The sequence below is a fragment of the Nerophis lumbriciformis genome, linkage group LG17 (assembly GCF_033978685.3).
Source record: "Nerophis lumbriciformis linkage group LG17, RoL_Nlum_v2.1, whole genome shotgun sequence".
Classification (NCBI taxonomy): domain Eukaryota; kingdom Metazoa; phylum Chordata; class Actinopteri; order Syngnathiformes; family Syngnathidae; genus Nerophis; species Nerophis lumbriciformis.
In genome coordinates, this window is record NC_084564.2 from 26,083,977 (window position 1) to 26,099,578 (window position 15,602).

The 15,602-nt window shown below is 40.2% G+C and overlaps 1 protein-coding gene across 1 annotated transcript in view; it reads left to right on the forward strand.

Annotated features, from left to right (window-relative positions):
* LOC133614686 (uncharacterized) overlaps positions 1–15,602 on the forward strand; it is a 64,319-nt gene that overhangs the window by 8,601 nt on the left and 40,116 nt on the right. The window contains exons 5-10 of the mRNA XM_061972847.2: positions 3,232–3,352; positions 3,438–3,530; positions 6,123–6,300; positions 7,597–7,759; positions 9,115–9,303; positions 13,173–13,344. Coding sequence (XP_061828831.2) covers positions 3,232–3,352; positions 3,438–3,530; positions 6,123–6,300; positions 7,597–7,759; positions 9,115–9,303; positions 13,173–13,344 — 916 coding nt within the window. The remainder of the gene's footprint in view (positions 1–3,231; positions 3,353–3,437; positions 3,531–6,122; positions 6,301–7,596; positions 7,760–9,114; positions 9,304–13,172; positions 13,345–15,602) is intronic.

Genomic DNA, 15,602 nt, shown 5'->3' on the forward strand with positions numbered 1-15,602 from the left:
AAAGAGCTGGAATTCACTGCGTAAAGGATGATGGGTGCAGTGGTGAATAATAGAGCTCGCCATGCGCTGCAGCTGTGTGGCATACATGTCAGATAGGTTGAGTTGCGGCTCACCTATAAGCTTACTAGCCCACTTTACAATTTGATTTAGTGCAGACTTGTTTCTCAAGGACAAACTACCAAAGTCTCTTTTTTCTGTGTGTTCTAAGTCGTACAAAACTGCTAGCCGGAGGTGGTTAACAACCCAAGGTAATAGGGATTTGATCTATTCTGCCATTAATGCCCACAAAAACATTTAACAACCTTCAACGTTTTATACACACGCTCTGAGTGTGTAATGTAGTAATATGCACATTCAGAATATCATGTAATATTTACATTTTTGAGGGATTGTTAGGTTGAAACATCAAACTATCTGTTAAACAGGACAAGAAGCAAGGAATCAAACAGAGACAGGATTCACTTTAGCTCATGAGGAGAGTGCGTGGACCTGCATCCTCGTACAGTGTCACCCCACGCTCTGAGGAAAAAGTTCCACACCTCCCCATTTATTTGGGCATTCCCTGATTACATAGCTGCAGCTGCTTCTAAGGGGAGGGGTCTCATAAACAGTTAAAACAAAAGGTGCTTGGAGCGGTGTCAGGTTTGCCCCCTCTCTGCTCGTAGATTTTGGGTCCTGATAAGGCCCTTCCAGTGGTTGTCCAGATCTGAGAAACCGACACCTCTATGGCGCATTCCATCGCACGCAGTGGAGATTTACAAGCTGTCCGCCTTTTGCTTGATCATATCAAAGACAGCTTTGTAAGCACCAGTGGATAATAACCAGGGCAACTGGTCTTCACACAGGGCAACCTGAACTGCAAGCAAACAAATTGTGTGATAACTTATATACAATTATTCTGACAGGGATTTTTCCCCGGAGAATGTTGGTTGAACTCTGAATTTAACAATTTGAAGGGCATTTTTTAGAAGTTACATTGTCGCATGACTGTTTTAATTTTGGTATTATGTTGTGCTTCCTGTCATGCGCTCTTGTTTTGCACGTCTTTTGGCTGAAGCGCTAATGCGGCACACCTGTGCCTTGTTAGCAATTATAAGAGCTTATTTGCCAGCATGAGGTGCATGCCACACTGTTTAGTGATAAGTCCTGACTAGTTCCTGTGCTGATTCATCCTGCTGGTCTAAATAAAGGAACCATCTCACCTACACATCGCTTGCTGCCTTTTCTGAATCTTGGGCTCACAACATCAACCACACCTGCAAAAGTAGGAGCTGAAATGGCAAACAGAGTGGTACAATATCACCTACACAGTGTAGACCCCCACCAAGGCCCAGTTATCTGAATTTGGACCAATATCTAACTGAACACCATTAAAGATTCCCACATCTTACATGACTCGCTGAGTGCCACACTTTATTTTTAAAATTTGTAGAGAAGCCTTGTTTTAATTTTTCAACGAAGCTGGCAAGTGGACTCCTCTAGTTATTTTTCCATTCATGATATCATGAAAACATGACATGTCATGACATTTCTTCATACAGACTTTTCTCACGTTTGGTGTTTATAAACAGACATTAGGACAGGGGTGTCAAACTCATTTTCATGGAGGGCCACATTGCAGTTATGACTGCCCTAAGAGGGCCGCTTCTGACAATAATTAATGTAGGAATATTCATGTATAAGATTAATGTATTCGAGCTGTGGTTCTCAAACTTTTTTCACTCAGTTCCACCTCAGAAAACACTTGGCTCTCCCAAGTGCCACCATTATGACCAACATTAAAATACAGTAGTGTAGTAGGCCTAAGTATACATTAAAAACAAGGCAGAGGTTTTATTTAACAAGCATATTTAACATGTTTGGATAATGTACATACAGTTTGAACAGTAACACTGTGTTTGGATATAGGAAAACAAAAAACTGTACATTTAATTGATTCTTTGGTGTACCACGAGATGGAGCCCGTGTACCACAGTTTGACAATCACTGTACTAGACGATTGCCTATGCATTTGATTTTTTTTTTTTTTTCGTACACAGTAAGTATATTTTTTAGATTTTACAGTAAAAACCTATCAGCTCAGTTGCCAGATTTTTGCGGTAAATGTTACGGTGGTTTTTACAGCGTTTTACTTTCATTAGAAAAAAACTAGCACTGTTTTTTAAAAACTGGCAGCTTAGTTGCCAGAATTTTACCATAAAAATAAACTGTGGTTTTACAGCATAGTACTGTAAACTGAAAAAACGGTGCCACTGTTTATTTACGAAAAACTTCTGGCAATTGAGCTGCCATTTTTTTATTTATTTTTTTTTACCGTAAAATCTATGGTTGTCGTTTATACAGTCTATTACTGTAGATAGAAAAAACAGTATGAGAGTTTTTTCTTCTACGGTAAAGTAGCAACTAAGCTTTTTGACCCTAAAATTATGTTATAGTTTTAACGGTGTATAACTGTAAATGAAAAATGGTACCACAGTTGTTTTATTTTACAGGAAAATTCTGGCGACTAAATTGCAATTTTTCACTTTAAAATCGGCAGTTGTTTTTTTTGGTGTATTACTGTAAATGGAAAAACGGTAATACACTTTATTTAATGGTAAAGTTCTGACAACTGAGCTTCAAGTTTTTTTTTTTTAAACACAAAATCATTGTAATTTTTACAATGTACAAGTTAATGGATAATTTGCTTTGAAATCATAAGTCAAGCAGGTATTCAAGTATTTATTTTATTTTTAACAAATGTTAGTAATGTATTATTATAATAATTGTTTATCTATTTTTATATATTATTTGTATTTATTATTTATTAGATAATGTTATTGTTTGAAAAGTATGCAATTTCATACCATACCATACCATACCAACTTTATTTATAAAGCCCTTTTAAGATGCAGTACATGTATTTTTTGGTCAAAATGGAAAGAATGTGTACATATAGTAAGAAAAGATAAAGTACTTTATTGATGCATATTATTTCCAGGCTTTCGCGGGTCACATGAAATGAGGTGGCGGCCCAAATCTGGCCCCCGGGCCTTGAGTTTGACATCAGGGCACTAGGGACGCACATTACTGTCATGGCTTCCATCTCAGAATAAATGTGATGAATAGTTTGCCTTTACCAAACAATGCACACAAAGACTTCATGACAATGTTGTCTTCATTGCAATGGCAGTGAAAGCTCTCTAGTGTTTCACTGCCCTACTAAGGCTAACACCTATTGTGTGTGTGCAGGTGTCAGGCGTCTCCAGCTCTGCCCTCGCCTCGGTCTTTAAACAGTGGGACTCCCACGGGATCCTGCAGTGCAGCAGCCATCTATTCTCCTCACATCCCGTCTACATTGTTCAGACAAACGGTGCGGCTCGCACACGATCCCTTTCGCTCATTGTCGTGCTTCTCTTATGTGTTTTCCTTTCTTTTCGTGTCCTCTCTAAATTCAGAAGCAGGCTTTCTTGGAGTCCTCAGCGGGATTCCGGAGGAACTTGAGGAATTGGTTTTACTCACCGAGCTGCAGGGAGCTCAGAGCCAAGACGGTTAGATCTGCGTGACAAAACATTTCTGATTGTGTAGCCCAGGGGTGCTCACACTTTTTCTGCAGGCGAGCTACTTTTCAATTGATCAAGTCGTGGGGATCTACCTCATTCATATATATAATTTATATTTACTTATTTATGAAATATATGTTTTTGTTAACAAGTTAAAGGTGTTTAATGATAATGCAAGCATGTTTAACACATATAGTTAATATTGTTAAAAAATTAAAAGTGTTTAATGATAATACAAGTATGTTTAATACATATAGTTAATATTGTTAACAAGTTAAAGGTGTTTAAAGATAATGCAAGCATGTTTAACACATATAGTTAATATTGTTAACAAGTTAAAGGTGTTTAAAGATAATACAAGCATGTTTAACACATATAGTTAATATTGTTAACAAGTTAAAGGTGTTTAATGATAATACAAGCATGTTTAACACATATAGTTAATATTGTTAACAAGTTAAAGGTGTTTAAAGATAATACAAGCATGTTTAACACATATAGTTAATATTGTTAATAAGTTAAAGGTGTTTAAAGATAATACAAGCATGTTTAACACATATAGTTAATATTGTTAACAAGTTAAAGGTGTTTAAAGATAATACAAGCATGTTTAACACATATAGTTAATATTGTTAATAAGTTAAAGGTGTTTAAAGATAATACAAGCATGTTTAACACATATAGATTCCTTACTTTCATGAAGACAAGAATATAAGTTGGTGTAGTACCTGATTCTGATGACTTGCATTGACTGGAATCAGACAGTAGTGCTGATAACGTCCGCATTTTCGAATGGAGGAGAAAAAAAGTCCTCCTTTCTGTCCAATACCACATGAAAGTGGTTGGTTTTTGGTATCTTATTTATCCAGCTTCCGTACTCCTTTGTATACACTTTACAAGAAATACATTGTCGGCAAACTCCGTAGCTTGCTGGCTTGTGCACGCCAGCTTTCTGAGACTCTTATTTTGTTAGCGCAACTGTGCAATCGGTCTTTGGAGTTTTGACGACAGGTACGGCGCCAGAGTCTGTTGAAATAAAGTGTTCCTTGCCTTCCAGTCGGTAATTTTAAGGAGCTGGCAGCAGCCAGCGTCATCTCAGAAGACCCTCGGGTGCCGTGAATGTCAATCAAGTGCCTGGCTGTTGATCGACTGACACACCCTCCGAGATCAACCGGTAGCTCGCGATCGACGTAATGAGCACCCCTGGTGTAGCCCTATTGAAACCCAGCTCACGATATAATTGCGTGGTTGCTCACACAATGGGCCATATGCAATCGCTCCTCCCGCCAGTTGTGAATGAAAACCACCACCTTGCATAATAGAAATAATCTACAAAGTTAAACGCTGCAGTACCATCACGTGCACGCAACGTACAAGTCATGTATTCAATGCGATTGCGCCTCTCGCCAGTTATTATCGATAACTGCCACCATGCATAATAAATAAACAAAACAACTCGAAACATTCCACAAAGTCAATGCTCGGGATATCATTGCTGCCTCGCGAATGCAATGTTTCTTAACAATTGTTGGGCAGGAAGCGCCCCCTATGAGGGTTGTGGTCCGTATGCGCTGCAGGATTGCTCTTTTTCACCAATTGGGACAGTAATGGAATTATCAAACAAACAAGAAGTCTGTAGCTGAATTCAAACAGAAATTTCTTAAGCACAAAAATGATGACTAAAATGGTGAATTTTCAATTACGCTTCAATTTTATTCACTGTTTATTTAAAAAAACATATTTCTTATTATTATTTCTTATTTGTTTTTTACTTTGCCCTGTTTAATTGTATGTAAATGTATTTTTTATTCGTTTTTATGAGTCCTTTCTTTTGCAGTATATTTGATTGATTTGTATTTATTTTTGTAATCAGCCTGATCTAAGCCTTGATAATAATCTTTGTGATCAACACATGCTTTCATATTTTTAACAAGGTTTATCCTGTTAATCTGTAAGTAGGTTAGATATAATTGTTGAATGAAGATGAAAATAAAGAATAACATTACTAGTACAGAGTTAATATTTGAGTGGGGTCCCAAGCCCCTCTGTAGTGGAAAAGTTGGGCCCCAAGGTCAAAAAGGTTAATGCACAAGCATACGCATTCACACAGCTCACAGGTACACACTATGTATTTAACACCGTCGCTCTTTCCGCCAGTTATTAATGATATCCGCCACTTCGCACAATGGAATCAACAGTATAACTGAAATAAACCTGAAAGTCAAAGCTGAGGGTGTGATTGTTCACACGCTCATGCACGACCACATGCATACCTGCGATTTACGTGTCTTTAAATGAACAGGGTTGCTCCTCCTGCCAATTACGAATGAACACCTTCACCTTGCACGGTAGAAATGCACGGAGAGACTGAAATCATTCACAAACTCAAAGCTGGCCGTGTGATTGCTCACTCGCTCATGCGCGAGCACATGTGTGCGTGCAATGTGCAATTACCGTAATAACATCACTCCTCCCTCCGGTTACCTTGCATAATACACAGACTGTAAGTTAGTAAGTAAGACTTTACTGTCTACTGCAAGTGTACCTGCTAATTTATTTAACACACTTTTTTTTTTTTAGATTCTACCTTTCTGCAGAAGAGCCATGCAATGGCAAATATCAGCAGTGATGGTGAAGATTCAAGCAGGAGTAAAAAGGCAAAACGCCTGACTGGAATTCTGAACCCGACAGTATGTCTCCACCTGGGTGATGTTCTACTGTTCAGTGTCAACACTCAGCACTATCCTCAGTATGATAAGTAAGTGACCTGACTGATGCTGTAGAGCAGTGGTGTCAAAGTCAAGGCACGCGGGCCAGATCTGGTTTGTCTATGGCCCCCGGGATAAAATTTGATTAGTATTAGAATCGGCTCACAGGCCACAGCCGCCTGCTGCTGTTTTGCACGCACCAATACTCCATCAGTGTTGGCGCTAGGAATTTTCAAAATGGGGTCCCAGGGACCCCATCGAGTCATAAAAATGGGGTCCCACAGTACATTTTTGGGGTCCCACTTTTTTGTAACCGTTTGGAAAACAAATGATAAATGTATGCATTATCCTGTTATATCTCACATTCTATATTTCATCCATCCATCCATTTTCTTTCGCCTATCCGAGGTCGGATCACGGGGGCAGCAGCCTAAGCAGAGAAGCCCAGACTTTCCTCTCCCCAGCCACTTCGTCCAGCTCCTCCCGGGGGATCCCGAGGCGTTCCCAAGCCAGCCGGGAGACATAGTCTTACCAACCTGTCCTGGGTCTTCCCCTTGGCCTCCTGCCGGTTGGACGTGCCCTAAACACCTCCCTAGGGAGGCGTTCGGGTGGCATCCTGAGTAGATGCCCGAACCACCTCATCTGTCTGCTCTCGATGTTTGAGGAGCAGCGGCTTTACTTTGAGCTCCCCCCGGATGACAGAGCTTCTCACCCTATCTCTAAGGGAGAGCCCCGCCACCTGCGGAGGAAACTCATTTCGGCCACTTGTACCCGTGATCTTGTCCTTTCGGGGATGGGAACGTAGATTGACCGGTAAATTGAGAGCTTTGCCTTCCGGCTCAGCTCCTTCCTCACCACAACGGATCGATACAGCGTCCGCATTACTGAAGACGCCGCACCGATCCGCCTGTCGACCTCACAATTCACTCTTCCCTCACTTGTGAGAAAGACTCCTAGGTACTTGAGCTCCTCCACATTCTATATTGAGTTTTGGAAAGACGTTGTCACAAACGTTACTTAATTACATTTTTTATGCATATTTAAATGTTTTCAGTTATAAACATTCATTCACTTTCTTCTTTCCTTCATGGATCTAAACTTTACCGCTGCCGGTATTTTTTTCTATATTTTTATTGTAATATTTTCAGAATGTGTTTGGTTCAAAGAAAACAATCTGAAGTTGTCTTTATTTTTTATTTTTAATGCCATGATTTTAATAGTCTGGCCCGCGTGTGCACATATTTTCCTTCATGCGGCCCCTGAGCTAAAATGAGTTTGACACCCCTGCTGTAGAGCATCTCTCTGCAAAACAATCACACCTCTTCTCCTTCTTCCTTGTTTGACAGTGATAATCTGTACAACACAAACAATGATTTTGACTGGGGTGCGTTTAGAAAACTAAAAGAGGAGCTGACGTTATCCTGGACACCTCCCAGCTTCTTCTCGCTCATCTTTAGCCAGCCTGGAGTGTATGCGTTTACACTGAGCAGCCATCCGCACAAACATTTGGTGAGATATTACAGTGGGAAGGGGATTCATATGGCCCCATTCATCGTGGTTTACCTGACACATGAAACGTGACAAATTGAAGGGGGGAGGAGATGCACTATCCACTTTAGCCTTCCAGATGGCAGTAGAGTGTTAAGTACCTTAAAATGTGTTTTGTGGCAATTCCAACTTTGACCTCGGGTTGTCCCGATACCAATATTTTGGTACTGGTACTAGTATCAAAATGTATTTTGATACTATTCAAAATAAAGGGGACCAAAAATAAATTTAATTTTTGGCTTAATTTTAACTAAAATAATCTTATGAAACATTTAACATATGGTTCCTATTGCATTCAAAGAACAATTTACAAGTGTATATATTATGTATAAGCTAGAATCAGGTTAGAACAGTGTACAAAGCTTTATTAACATTGTATTAAATGCGTCATGATTTATGGTTGCCACTCTTGGTCTGGGCTTTAAGAAAAATAAAATCAATAGTAAATACTAAAAACAATACTATGGCTGAAACTATAGAGATAAGGCATGTCGCAGGTAAAACACACATTGTTAAAGATAAAACACAAAATTCAGTCATTTCAGTTGCATTAGTTTACGTGGGCGGTTTTAACGCCGCTGTTATTTGGCATCAAGCCAAGCAGCCGTGTGCGTGTCTACGTATCTATACGTGCACAGCAGGGGAGCTAGTTTACTATATTTCCTGTCGATCTGACTGCTTGCTATTTAAATGTTTAGCAAAGTTTAAAGCAAAGGGGGTAATACTTTAATCATGCCACCTTTGGCGAGGCAAGTTTTAAAGCAACGCTTTTAAAAGCATCATCTTTATTGATAGTTTTGAAGCTAACATAACTTCATATTGCGCTTCACTCACCCTCTTTATTTTCCAGTAGAATTGCCTTTATTTGCCATATTTCTTCTCCACACTGTTTCTCCTTGTGAGCGCTGTGAGTGTGTGCGGGCTGACACACTCAACATCCTCCTCCGCTCTGTGCGTCTCCGCCTCATGGCAGCATGCGGATGAAAGACAAATACAGGTATTTATCAAAGGCAGTATAGTACAGTTTGCAATTCATTAGTACCGCGGTACTTTATTAGTACCGATCTACCGTATAACCCTACTTTGACCACAGTTGCTATGAAGAGTGGTGCTTTCCATCATTTGCATCAGGCTGCATTGCAAAATGGTTAACCCCTTACCTTCCTTATACGTGAGATCCACCCAGGAATAGGGCCATATGAATCCCTTCCCTACTTTAAGTCAAATATATTCTTATTTGGATTTAGTATGTTTTTTTCTAGAATAATTGTTGATGTCATAATTTACCAAATAAACTGTCCTCTGCCTTTGCCAAGTATGTGCGGGTGATGCCTGTAGGCGGACAGTGTTATGAGCCCGGACCCTTTTTTTCCACTATTCCTCGTCACATGACCAGAGTGGGCATCAGGAAGAGAAGAAACCTCCTTCTGCGTCCCGATTGGCTGGTGACAGGAGGACTTTTATTTGGAGCTGCGGTCATCTTATGTTTGTGCGTGACAGTCTTGGTAGGTGAACAGTATCAATTATATTAATTGATGCTTATATGTATTGATCACCAACGGACAAATTCAATTCAGCTTGTGAATGACATCAGATTAGTCAAAACTATATAGTAACTTATATTTTTGCTGTACACTCTTGTCACGTATAGGATCTTTGGCTAGTGTTTTTGCCGTGTGTCCTAAAAACAGCAAACCACTCCTGTCATATAGAGCATCTTTGATGAGTGTTTTAGCAGTACGTCCCTAAAAAAGCATGGTGCTCCTGTAATGTCAATAATCTTTGACCAGTGCTTTTGCAGTAGATCCACAAAAACAGCATAACGCTTTTTTCTCATTGAGATTCTTTTACTAGCACTTTTGCAGTAGATCCTTGAGAACAGCAAAATGTTTTATATAGGAACTTTGACTAGTGTTTTAACAGTATGGCCTAAAAGAGCAGAGCGCTCCTTTTATGTAGAGCAGGGGTGTCAAACTCAAATACAGAGTGGGCCAAAATTTAAAACTGAACAAAGCCGCGGGCCAAGGTTGAACAAATTAACCTTTTAATAGGGACCCAAACAAGTTTTGCATTGAATATTGAACAAGCAAGGCCTATATAACTTTATAGTGACATGCAAAATAGAGTTTCAAATAATAATAATAATTAAAAAATATCAATGGCATATCAAATACAATTTAAATAAAAATGGAATGCCTCTTTTCTATTTGCAGCCTTCTGAGGTAAATATCAACATTAACTTTTTCCACAGGCTAATAAATTAGAAAATAAAATAACAATGAATAAACCAACCATTCAGGACTATAAACCGCTCAGTTTGCAACACACTGATCTAATCTGATGTGCCCAAGCCAGATACCTGCCACCTGGATGCTAGTTCATTAATGTCGGGGCTCAGGCTTTGAGCTGAGGCAACCTTCATTATCGAACGAAGGTGTTCATCAGTCATTATATCTCGTCCACCCGGACCACAGTCTTGGGGGCGTGCCTTAAATGCACTGCCTTTAACGTACTCTACGAGCTGTTGTCACATCCACTTTTCATCCATTCTAACATCGTTCAGACCCAGTCACAAGATATGTGCGGCTTCTGTACGCACACACGAGTGAATGCAACGCATATTTCATCAACAGCGATACAGGTTACACTGAGGGTGCCAGTATAAAAAACTTTAACACTGTTAGAAATATACGCCACACTGTGAATACACACCAAACAAGAATGACAAACACATTTCGGGAGAACATCCGCACCATAACACAACATAAACGCAACAGAACAAATACCCAGAATCCTTTGCAGTACTAACTCTTCCGGGACGCTACACAATACACCCCCCCCCCCCCCCCCCCCACACACACACACACACACCTTGTAGCGTCCCGGAAGAGTTAGTGCTGCAAAGGATTCTGGGTATTTGTTCTGTTGCGTTTATGTTGTGTTATGGTGCGGATGTTCTCCCGAAATGGGTTTGTTAATCTTGTTTGGTGTGGATTCACACTGTGGCGTACATTTCTAACAGTGTTAAAGTTTTTTATTTGGCTACCCTCAGTGTAACCTGTATCGCTGTTGATGAAGTATGCATTGCATTCAATTGTGTGTGCGTGCAGAAGCTGCACATGTTATGTGACTGGGCCAACACTCGTTGGACGGGCTGAAAAGCAGACGTGACGATTTTTGGGAGGGGCGCTGAAGTTTGGAATTTGGAAGACTCCCGGGAGGGTTGGCAAGTATTAAAATTAGCGGTGAATGCGGTGTTATCCCGGCCGCAATATATAATCAGCGGGCCAGTTTTAGTGTTAATTTCATATCGCCTCAAGGGCCAAGTGAAATTACACGGCGGGCCAAATTTGGCCCACGGGCCAGAGTTTGACACCCATGATGTAGAGGATCTTTGACTAGTGTTTTTGCAGTGTATCCTTAAAAATGGCAAAGCGCGCCTGTCACATTAAGGATCTTTGACTAGCATTTTTGCAGTAGATGGTTACAAACAGCATAGTTTTCCTGTCATGTTGAGGATCTTTGGCTAGCGTTTTAGCTGTAGGTCCTTAAAACAGCAGAGTATGTTTCTCATTTTTAGGATACATGTCTATACCTTCGGCTGTGGCTCTTTAAAACAGCAAAATACACCTGTCATAAAGAGGATCTTTGACCAGTGTTTTAGCAGTAGTTCCTCGTTGTAAAGTCATCTACATCAAAGGTTCCCAACCTTTTTTTCCACCAGGTACCGGTTTAATGTATGCATTATTTTCACAGACTGGCTTTCCATGTGTGGTAGATAAAAACAATAGAAAAATGAGCATTAAAAATCAACTCACCATAACGCTGAACTAGTGGGAGCCCTGGGCATGTTTCTTTGTGAAGAGATGGTCTATATCAGTGGTTCTTAACCTTGTTTGAGGTACCGAACCCCACCTGTTTCATATGTGCATTCACCGAACCCTTCTTTAGTGAAAAATTAAACGTTTTTTTATTTTTTATTCAAGACAAAGTTATATGTTTTTTTACTGGTGCACAAAATGAACCGTTCAAAGAACAAAACCAACACAGTGCATAAACTCACAACAAATTACACACCTGCAAATCGGATGGAAAATTAGAGGGAACATTGTTTGGGGGGTATTCATAGTACGCCGATAGGGAGAAGTTTTTATTTACAAGATGAGTCGGGTGTGTCTTGACCTCCGCGGCGGAGGCTCCACCGAACCCCTGAGGCCGACTCACCGAACCCCTAGGGTTCGATCGAACCCAGGTTAAGAACCACTGGTCTATATACTATACTATATACCAGTGTTTCTTAACCATAGGGCCAGGGCCCAGTGTTGGGCCGCGAGCGCCCCCTAGAATGTATTATATCTGTTTTTTCAGCTGTGGTTCGCATGGGCCGCAGCAGTATTTAGTTGTAATACACTTTTCTACCACTTGTGGCAGTAATGACAATATAAAACAAACAGAAGAAGTCTGGCGCTATCGTCATAGAGAAATGTACTAAGCGCAAAAATTATGACTAAAGTGGTGAAGTTGTATTTTCATTTGCACTTTCATTTTATCGACAGTTTAGTTAAGAAACATATGTATTATTAATTTGGTTTATTTATTTTAGCACAACATAATACATATTGTATGTGAATTAATATATTTTCTAATCAGCCTGACCGAAGACTAAGGTTTATTTGTTACATTATTAATAATCTTGATTAACACATGCTATTATATCATTTTACAAGGTAGTAAACTGTAAGTAGGTTAGATATTTTATTGTATTGAATATGATCAAAATCAAGCATAAAATTGCTGATTCAGTGTTGATATTGCAGTGGTCGCCGAGTCCCTCTGTAGTGGAAAAGTTGGGTGCTGATGTCAAACAGGTTAAGAACCCTTGTTATATACAATGACGCTACAGGTGGAAATTAGCCTTTGGCTACAATCTGGCACATTAACATTTTATATGTTCATTAAAGTGCATTAATGGTGACTTCCTATCAGAAGTTGTAATATACATATATAAACAAGCTTATTAGTGTGTTTAGTGGGACAGGCGAAAGTTAAGTTGGAGAAAATGCGGTAGTTATAAATTAATTAATGTTTCTGTGCGGCCCGGTAGCAAATGGTTGGGGACCACTGATCTACATGACATCTTTGACAAGAGCTTTTGTGGTAGATCTTTAAAAATAGCAAAGTATTCCTGTCACATTAAGGATCTTTGACTAGTATTTGACAGTAGGTCCTTAAAAAACAACACAGCACTCCTGTCACGTTTGCACTAGATCCTTATAAACAGTAAATCACTTCTGTCATTTAGATGATCTCTGACTGTTTTTTTTGCACTAGATCCTATAGTGAAAGACCCCTTGTTTATGGTCTCATGTTTTAGATCCTTTTCCATGAGTACGGATGGCCAGAGAAAAAGCCAATCAGGGCTCAGTATCACATACAGCAGATGACATACCACATGGACGACTACGCGTCAAAAGGTTCAAGGGTGATCTCACAAAGGAAGATTCACCGAAAACAAGCTACAATGACGCTTGGCTCCATTCAACCGGGTACACACACACACAAACACACACACACACCCTGAACAACGTGAAGGCCGCGTTGCGTAATCCACAAACATAATCTACTCCACGTGGAGCCATGCTGTCGTAAACACATCATGGTCATGCATGTACAAAACAGTTTATTGTCTGTGATCTCTTATGTAGCACAATGACGACAGCTCAGATTATGCACATGCGCCATGAAAAAGACCACAGTTCAAATGTCGGGTGACTTAATTACCTCATATGACAAGCATTCAAGATGCTATTGCACATGGAACGTATACAATGGTTGTTATTCATCAGTACTGATGCATTAAATGTCTGTCACCACATTTAACTTAACTAAAGGTAGCTTTGAAGGATTAAAAAGTGTTTTTTTCAATTTTTCAAGCTGCTGCACACGGGGCAGCACGGTGACACAGGGGTTAGTGCATGTGTCTCACAATAAGAAGGTCCTGAGTTCAATCCCGGGCTCGGGATCTTTCTGTGTGGAGTTTGAATGTTTTTCCCGTGACTGCGTGGGTTCCCTCCGGGTTCTCCGGCTTTTTCTCACCTCCAAAGACATGCACCTGGGTATAAGTTGACTGGCAACACTAAATTGGCCCTAGTGTGTGAATGTGAGTGTGAATGTTGTCTAGCTGTGTTGGCCCTGCGATGAGGTGGCGACTTGTCCAGGGTGTACCCCGCCTTCCGCCCGAATGCAGCTGAGATAGGCTCCAGCACCCCCCCCCCCCCCCCCCCCCGCGACCTCAAAAGGGACAAGCGGTAGGAAATGGATGGATGGAAGCTGCTGCACACCCCTGTAAGTCCGCTGATGGACTTCGATATAAACTAGGTGTGTAACAATGTTGCAGATACCGCGGTATTGCGGTTTCAAAATCTTTATAATAATGCTGTGATGTTTCAAATGAAAACTTGGTAAGTCTAGTTTTCTTGTCTGAAAATAAACTTCATCTCCCAAAATCAGCGCTACATCTCTCTCTTAAGATTGCCACCCCAGCTGGCATAATTTGTACTAAAATTCCTTTTTTATATAAACTGGGATAGGCTGATTGGCAACACTAAATTGGCCCTAGTGAATAAATGTGAGTGTGAATGTTGTCTATCTGTGTTGGCCCTGCAATGAGGTGGTGATAGGCTCCAGTACCCCCCGCCATCCCATAAGGGACAAGCGGTAGAAAATGGATGGATGGATGGATGTTCAAGAAGACCAAGTTAGTCCAAAGCGTCTGTCTTTTATGTTACGCGTCCCTTTTAGACTAGACCACGACACGGTGATTGTCACACTAACAAACAGACAAACAAACCACGGTGAAAACATAACAAAAGAAAATAAAGTGTGCCACGTTCTTCTTGAGCGTTTCAAGCGGAAAAAAACTTGGTCAAGGCGCACCGCGCTGAAGGAGAACAATATTTGAAACCAGCGCTGAAAATCAGTTTGTGAGATATCTACATTATAAAAAGTTCAATTGTTGGTTAAATTTTCTGAGAAACTGCATTTTCCAAACTGATATAAAAAGCACGACTTGTCTAGGGTGTACCCCGCCTACCGCCCGAATGCAGCTGAGATGGGCTCCAGCACCCCCCGTGATCCCGAACGGGACAAGCGGTAGAAAATGTATGGATGGATGGATATAAAAAGCAGTGTAGAGGACACTGCTTTTCAGAAAGTAAAAGTTGAAAGACGCTAAACTGAACATTATGGTTGTATACTGGATGTTTACATTGTCACTTTAAAGACATTCACATGTAAGATTTTTTTGTTAAATATTTGCTTGTAACATTGGATATTCCTGCAATATTCTTGGCACCTAAAAATACATGTTTGTAGTAATAAATATGATTAGAACATTTCAAGATTATGTTTGTCTCTAATTACAGTCAGTGTGTTTATTCTAAACATTTCTGCCACATCATTTTACACAATATGGTATTTTAAAGTATTTTCTTTGGGACATATACCACTATAATATCGCACCATGGCCTTACTGCCGTGATAATATCCTACCATGAAATTTTGATATCGTTACATTCCTGCTATAGACTATCACTGATGAATACATTTAATTATTTTTTTTACCGCCTGGTAAAGGTGAGCTTTTGGGTGAGTAGTGTTGTGCACCCTGGACGGCTCACCATGCAGACATACACAGGGAACATAACTGTTCACACCTACTGTACAGTATGGACAATTTAGAGCAGGGGTCCCAAGTTGTTCATGCGAGCGTCCACAATATAGCCCACGGGATGTTCTAACTAAA